The 8,291-nt window shown below is 33.6% G+C and overlaps 2 protein-coding genes across 2 annotated transcripts; one reads left to right on the top strand and one right to left on the bottom strand.

The window, feature by feature from the left end:
* Window positions 1-327: 327 nt before the first annotated feature.
* On the top strand, window positions 328-2,061 carry LOC110602972 (membrane steroid-binding protein 2). Its single transcript, XM_021740600.1, has 2 exons — window positions 328-780; window positions 1,434-2,061. Exons 1-2 carry the CDS (start codon window positions 458-460, stop codon window positions 1,693-1,695), a joined length of 585 nt encoding a protein of 194 aa, XP_021596292.1. The 5' UTR covers window positions 328-457; the 3' UTR covers window positions 1,696-2,061.
* Window positions 2,062-2,580: 519 nt separating this feature from the next.
* LOC110603230 lies at window positions 2,581-7,877 on the bottom strand. The gene is made up of 6 exons (XM_043951738.1): window positions 7,436-7,877; window positions 6,253-6,732; window positions 5,709-5,822; window positions 5,543-5,592; window positions 3,837-4,406; window positions 2,581-3,186 (listed from the first exon to the last, which is right to left on the bottom strand). Exons 1-6 carry the CDS (start codon window positions 7,875-7,877, stop codon window positions 2,581-2,583), a joined length of 2,262 nt encoding a protein of 753 aa, XP_043807673.1.
* Between the last annotated feature and the right edge of the window lie 414 nt (window positions 7,878-8,291).

Here is an 8,291-nt window from a genome sequence, read left to right as displayed (position 1 = left end):
ATATATATATATATATTAATTATATTATTAATAATTTATAATAAAGAAAATAAAAATAGATCATATATATTCTGATTACGCTTTAAATTTTATTAATTGTATTATAAATTTTTTATAAAATAATAAAATTAAATGAATATAATTTTATTATTTCACAAAAGTTTAGAATACCATTAATAATATATTTAACTATTTTTTACTTTTTTATATAAATTATTAATGATATAATTTTTTTTAATTATTATAAATTTAAGAATTTAATAGATTATTATGGTAATTGAGTGTTTAATATATTTGGGCAAAGTGGTTTCTTTCGCTGTCCAAGTAGTAGGTAACAAGTTATTCGGTAAGTTGGGGTAGGTGAAGAGAAATCCAAGTCCAAGTCCATCTTTTATGCTTCTCCTATTATTTTTTTTTTCTTTCATGATAATCAGTTGGTGAGCTCACAGAAGCGAAAATGAGAATTTACTCAGCATTGATGGATACCATCGAGACGTACACGGGGCTGTCACCAGCAGCGTTCTTTACGATAGCCGCTCTTATGGTGGTGGTTTATAAGATCGTGTGCAGCATGTTCGTGGACTCGGAAGAGTTCAATAAACCCAGCAGCAATTCCTCCACCAATCATCATCATCATCATCTTGCAACACCAAAAGTCTCAGAACCTGTTCACTTAGGAGATGTTACAGAGCAAGAGTTGAGAGCTTATGATGGTTCTGATCCTAATAAGCCACTTTTAATGGCCATCAAAGGCCAGATCTATGATGTCTCTTCCTCTAGGTATTCTATCAGATTTTCTTTCTTTTACTTTTTTCCCCTTTTTAATTTTTGAAGATAAGAAATTGGCTGTGGTTTATGTTCTTGGCATGCAGAGTGGGAGGAGAAAGAAAGTAAATTTGCATGTGAATCAAATAATACATTTGCAACTTGAAATTGGGTACCTATTAAAATGGGATGTTGTTTTGCTTAATTTTCTGTTTTTCTTTCTCCTCCCAAAAACAAAAGCTAATAGTAATAGTTTTAAAAAATAATTAAAAAATGTACTTAAAAAGTAAAACAACAGAATATTGTTGTTGGTTAATCCATCCTTTTAAAATTTCGTAATTTTTTTTTTCAATTTGAGTTTTTTTGTAAAATGTTCTCACAGGTATGCAGATAGCTAATTCATAACTATTTCTATTAGTTTAGGTAGGGATAAATTATTTGTTTGATTGGCGAGAAAAAGAGGGGAGGGGGGAGGAGGAGGAGGAGGAGGAGGAAGAAAATGACAATGCCTCTGTTGCTTTCAGTAATTGGAAAGCTAAAACTAGTTGACATCATTAGCTGTCACACTTGTTATGTGTTTCTGAAATCTGAATGCTGTTTGTTGAATTCAACTACCTGGGAAAATTTTCTGAAGCTAAACATGACATTTTGTGTGTGTTTTTGTGCAGGATGTTTTATGGTCCTGGTGGTCCATATGCTAAGTTTGCTGGAAGGGATGCCAGCAGAGCCTTAGCACTTCTGTCATTTGACCCTCAAGACCTTACAGGGAACCTTGAGGGTCTTAGTGAAAATGAGCTTGAAGTTTTACAGGACTGGGAGTACAAATTCATGGAAAAATATAAGAAGGTTGGGCAGCTTGTTTTAGAGAAAACAAGGACTAAGGAACCAGATGGTGGAGAAGAAGTTGAAGAAACTGCAAACATGAAATAGAGGCAGGCATTTTGAGCACGCCAAATGCAAAGAGGATGCAGTATGTATTTGATCATATTTCTTAGTCTTTCTTTGAAGTTCGTACGAAGATGATGCTCTGCTTGAGAACACGTTGGATAATGACTAACTTTGGCTATGAGACTGTGAGGTAAGTCTTCACCATTAGTTGAGGTCCTGATGCTGGCATATAGTTTCTTGCAAGCCTAGGTGAATGTATTTGTGCTCTTCTCCATTGCCATATGGAAAAAAGCAAAATGATAGTGCCTTTGTTTAGAATACTGGCACATACATAGTTTGTTTGACATGAAACGATAAGGGGTTTTGCATTTAATATGTTTAAGACACAAAACTATCTGATTTCAGCCACATGGTGAACAGTTGTGTGTAATTTCAACTTTAATTCATTCTCTGGCGCTATCCGACAATACTAGCCACTTTGATAGCAGTTAGCTATTTTAGTAAACGGTTAGTTGTTACATTAGTGGTTAGTTAATGTAACTTTTCATGATCCACTCCTTCAAACTCTAGTATTAGTGTTTTAATTAAGTCAAAACACTGGACATTATATTGCCAAACAGGACTTCTACCTTGAAGTCGTGGAAATTATTATGGGCTTTACTGATCTACATACGTAAGCAGGCAGTAATCAGTACTCAGTATGTCAGATCAAGCCCTCTTTCCTCTGATTCATATTTCCATGCTCTATGAGAATCTCCAATGTCCAAACCTCAAATAATATTCTTATTGAGCAAAAAGATGAAACACGTGAAAGAAAGTACTGCATGGCTTGAAATTACGCATGAAATATAAGCTTAGCAAAAATTTTACAAAATGGGTGCTAATAACATAGGCCAAGAATCCCTTCCTTTGCCTGTCTAAATCTAATTAGCCCAATAAATGACTTGTTGAATCAAAGCAAGTAAGTGTATGAGTAATTATGTCAGCAACAAGAGGAAATTGCAGAGAAGCAAACAATGAGACGGGGATACTCGCAACAACAACAATAGGAATAGTTGCCCATTCCAACCCATGGCTAAGAACAAGGAAAAGTGTGGCACAAAAAGCAATCATCATGTTAATTATTGAGATGAAAAGTGTTGCAAGTCCCAAGATTAGCTTGTTCGGTAACGATCGAAGGAAATCTTCTTCGGCGTAACGGGACGTCAATATGGAAAGGAATATCAGAATTGATGAGGATGAGGAGAATAGGGCAAGTGCATCTGATATGATGAAAACTATGAAGGATCTTGTGTAAAGAAAAATAGGCCTGCCTGTATTGTCGTTGTTTCCTCCTGGAACGGTGAAGGCAGCTGTAAACATCACAGTGGCAATTAGAGTGGCAACAACCATGCATGAAGAAGCAGTTTCCTTCATCCACTTCTCCCCTGCTTTCTTCAATTCTCTGTGTTCCATTGAAAATACACAATCTGGTGTTTTCCCCTCCGAGTTTTTCATTTCAGCATACAGAGGTTGGACAATCTTCTCCACTTCCTGCATCCATTACTTACAAATGACCTATATATGGGGAAAATATTCATAAATAAAGATCATAAGGTGTTGCTCATTTAGCTTTTGATTTTAAGCGAGTTCTAATCTATACATCAAAGATCAACTTGGTCCAATTTCATCAATGAAATTTTAGTCTAATATCATAATTTGTGGCCTAGACCAAGCAATAAAAGAGTACTAGTAGCTCTCCTCATTACCAGAGTTCGAGATAAGAGATGTCGAACCTTTATCATCGGGTTCTCAAGAAAACTTATCTATACCTAATTCCATCATAGTCTCAATACACTCTACCGATTTTTTGTGGGTACTACTATACATGTTGTGTGTCAATGACAGATCTGAGTGTAGTCAAGAGTTTCCTTCTTATAGTAGATGTAAAAGCATGCATAAGTAGCAATCCTTGTTGGAAAGCAAACTATGTAGTAAAATTGCAGACAAGTTAGAGCCAGTTTGGTTCTGTGGGGTGATCAAGGTCACCAAAATGGAGCTTCTCAAAAAAGCTAAGAAACAAAGCTTCTATGAAAAGTGCCATTTAAGGTTTTGGTTCTTGTAACAAAATCTCCCAGCTTGAGGTAGAGTTAAGATTTGAGCAACCAACAAAAGAAATTTTCTCTTACAAGAACACATCGTACCTTGAACCATAGCAGTTCCCTTCTCAATTGCAAAGCTGCACCTGAATCAGTATTGAGTCGACCTGGATGTGGTAGCTTTCCAGCCAAGTGCAACATATTATTGTTCTTATCATCTTTATACAGAGCTATAAAATCTTTGAGAGCGCCGATCTCTTTTATGAGATTAAAGACTTTCTCTTGTCTATGTACTACTGCTATATGAAATATGCTTCTACTCTGCTCATCGACCTTCCATATAAGATCAGGATGTGACCGAATAAGTATTGTTAGGAACTCGACAATCCCGAATTGTGCAGCTGTAAACAGTAATCGCTGCGGCGTTCGAATTAATGCCTTGAGAGTTGCATCATCTAAGTTCAAAATCTGCTGCCAGATTTGCTTCACCAACTCCAGGGCTTGAAGATGCCTCAACTTGAGGTTATAGACGAGTGTAATGTCTGGAACTGCAAAATATGTCCAAAACTCGAAAATCAATCCTAGCTCATCAACCTTGTAATGCATGATCATTGTTGGAACAATTACCAAGATAGTTAAGGCTGTTGCAGAATAGCAATTTCCCTGTCGATAAAGCTGCAATAAGAAAGCCAGACAACAATTAAGAATTATCTGGTAGAAGGATTACTATTCTATGTTTTTATCTTATTTAATGAACCAAATGAAGTCCCACAAGTTGGCTCAATAATTCTTTGCTAATTGTAGGACATGTTTAGAAATCCCTAGTGTCTCCTCCCACCCCCTATCGACAAAAAAAATTGTAGGCTTGAAGCAATTAGTGCATAGTAACAATAGCAATAGAACTTGGAAAATTATACCGTGCACCTGATATACCAACTTTCAGTCACAAAAATTCAGTTTTTTATTGAATTATAGATGGTGAGAGTGCACATGCACGGGTGCACCTAATAATTTGTCATAAAATCCTACCATTCAGCTCTATTTGCATTCGACTCTTGAGGTAATCTAGTGTATCGAACATTTTTTATTCAACTAAAAGTTTAGTGATGAATGTTGAACAAACTGAATATAGTATTGAGATTGGAATTAGCAAGTCATAGAAGTTGATGTAAGAGAGGAAGAGAACCTTGAATTATCCAGTGATTAAGGTGATAATCGCCCCTGAAAGAATCACGTTGTAATTTCACCTTAAGACCTTTAAGACAACATAATATTTTTTAATCATTACAAGCATATACAACCAAATAAAATAACATCATTTAATTCCAAGAAATAAATTATTTTATAATTGAAACTTTCATTTTTTTAAAATGACCAGCTTAACTGTAATTGGGTAAATTTCTTAACAATTCCTAAACTTCCTATTCATATTTTAATTTCAATTTATAACTTTATTAAACCATATGGAAAATTACGCATTTAATATTCTAATAAGCTAAATAAAAGAAATGGCAGTCTTATTCTATTGATTATAAGAAATTCTGAAACAGTTTCTCATGGCATAGATCATCCAACGCTTTGTATTCAGATGCATTTGTGTGGAAGCAAGCACAAGAGGCACTCATACACTCAGTATAAGCGAGAGAGAAAGCGAATGGACACGTTGGATTGTAAGATCTACATATACGATTGTATATAATTCTCAAAATCCTAATTCCAGTGTGTTTACTGAATAATTTCATAATTTTTTATAAGGCCGGAAAATACAATTACTTATATCTCGGCTTGGGCCATCAACTATCATTACAGACCCTCACAAAATATTTTGTTGAATTTTTGGGTCTCCCCTTGAAAAATATATCTAAAATTCAAAGGCAAATAATCAACAATTTCCAATTGAAATGTGCAGAATTATCATGTATAGAAATAAAGAGAACTAACACGAATAGATACACCTCTGCCAGAGTCCCAGATGACCTCCACTGTAAAATGCAGTTGGCTTCCTGGACAATACGTGAAGAGCTGTTTCTCCATTCCCATCTCGAGCTAATGCTAATTCTGGATGGTTATGAATGAGTTCCAATGCCACATCTGCTTAATGGATATCAAGTTTTTGATTTCGATTTATATAAATAGCTAGCATTTAAACAATCTTTCCTTTAAATTTAAATTGGTCTAAGAATATTACAGAATATCCATGCTGTCTGTTGATTGAGAATGTAAGATTATACTAATTTCACATTCAAATATGTAATGTAACACTTTCAAAGCTATGGGTTTCTACCTTATTTTTAAATAAGTTTTTGAAGGTAAGATAGAATTTTTTTTTTTTTTTAAAAAGAAAAGAAAATAAAATTTTTAAGTCTCCACTTTTTCAACCAGGTAAGAATGTTTTGATATCTAACTATGAGCTCTCACTTCAGAGCTAAATGAATTAATTTTTTCAAGGTAAATTATACATGTACACATGCTTATCCAAAACACAAAAATAAAAAGAAAACATGATAGTAAGACAGTATACCAAATAGATTGGAAGTGATAGCAGCAACCAGAAGTCCAATACGATCTTCTCCTGAAAGATCTTTATCATCTGTGACAGAGTAAAGATAACGAACCATATCTCCTCTTCCCAGAAGAACAGCCATGTACAGAGGTGTTGCTCCTTTACTACCTCTAACTAAAGGCAAATTTTTATTCTTATTCACCAAAACTTTTGCTATTTCTGTTATTCCAGACACTGCAGCAAAGCACAAGGCTGTGTTGCCAACCTTGTTCTGCAGAGCCAAATCATCTGGTGTCATTTTCTTCACCAGTTTCTTCACAAACAGCGTATGCCTTGCCCCAGCTGCAATGTGAAGCACAGTCTCTGATCCCATAGTGATTGTTGCACGTACTGCATGCGGGTTCCATCGCAGATAAACTTTTGCTGTTGTCCAGTCACCTTTTAGTGCTGCTAGATATAAGGGAACATGCCTTGTTTGGCTACTGTGTTTCGTTTCCCCTGCCAGGTTAATTAGTCAACCATTGAGATGGTTTTCATTTCTTGGATTCACTTGATTCATGAATCAATGGTATTGTATGGCCCCAATTGAGATGGCTTAACATTATCACAAGTTTGGCTCTAATGTTGATTCCTATATTTTTTTCAAAAAATATATATATATATATTAAAATATCCCTAAGCTTTAATTTTAATTTTGTGAGTAACTTATACTTTGGTGATATTTGTGAGTTTATATTATTTGCTCATCTCCCAGTAGAAGTAATAATCAAAATCATAGAAATATTTGGAAGCATTGAATAAAAAACAAGTTATTAATTTGTTAGAGGATACACCAATACTCTTCATGATTTTGGAAATCTTATGCGTAAGATAGTTGATGAGAACATTATACACTAGAGCTGGATTTGAATTAGAAGCAAGTTATAACCTAGTACCTCTTTTTATTTATCTTTAAAATTGAAGGATTTATTTGTTACATTTTAAAATTTAAAGGGCTTAAAGATTATATTTGATCTATTTTTCAAAAACTAATTTTAGATTTAAAAAAATTTGAATTATGCTATTACTAATATTTTTTGTTCATTTATTTTTAAAAATATATTAAAATATTCAGGGAAAAAGCTGGAGAAATTATTGAGTGCAAACAGTAGAATTGCTTATATATATAAATAAATAAATGAGCCGAGAAAGAATTGCATACCTGGAATGGCAGCTTGTCCTGGTGTAGAGGTTTTAAAATGAAGTTGTGGTTCAGCACCAGCATTTGCATTTGCATTTGCATTTGTGGAGAGCTGATTTGGAAAGGAATCAGAATTAGTTTCCTTCCATTCAGGCAAAACAGAGAGCTTTCGATTTGATGAGTTATCCAATTTAGGTGGTAAATTATTGTATAAGACAAAAGAAGAAGAAGAAGAAGAAGGAGGAGGAGGTTGAACATTGATGCTAGAAAATGGGTTAGTATCCTGTGCATGAAGGCCTTTAATAGAATTATCATGAACATCAAACGAGTGTGCCTTCAAATGCTGTGGAAACTTGTAATCTGATTTATTATCAGAGCCTTCTGTAGATCTTGTGTCTGGAAAACATGATTTGATGGAGGGATTCTTTCTCAGTTCAAATGAATTCACCCTTCTTGACCCCATCCTTTTTCTATTTGATAGCTATCAACAAGTAACAAGTAATTAGTTGCCATGCATATGGATTTCAATTTCTTTTTTCTTAGCTACCAAACAAATTAATTATAATGAAATTCTGTTTATTATTATGTTTTTGTTTTGCCCATTTTCTGCAATTTATTGTAATCTATTCCTATTAATGCCTAAATTAAAATTATAATATTTTAAATTCTAATCAAATTTATTGATGATTTTATAAAAATATAAGTATTTGAAACCCTACTTATTAAACTTTAATTTTCATAAAATAATAAAACTGCTACCATTCAATTTTATCCGATTAAAAAAAATAAAGTACAACCAGTAATATATATAATTAATTTTTATTTGTTTTTTTATAAACCATTGATATGTTTAATTTTTTATACTTAAATAGATTAA

The sequence above is a fragment of the Manihot esculenta genome, chromosome 16, assembly GCF_001659605.2.
Source record: "Manihot esculenta cultivar AM560-2 chromosome 16, M.esculenta_v8, whole genome shotgun sequence".
Classification (NCBI taxonomy): domain Eukaryota; kingdom Viridiplantae; phylum Streptophyta; class Magnoliopsida; order Malpighiales; family Euphorbiaceae; genus Manihot; species Manihot esculenta.
This window is presented reverse-complemented; position numbering and strand designations above follow the sequence as displayed.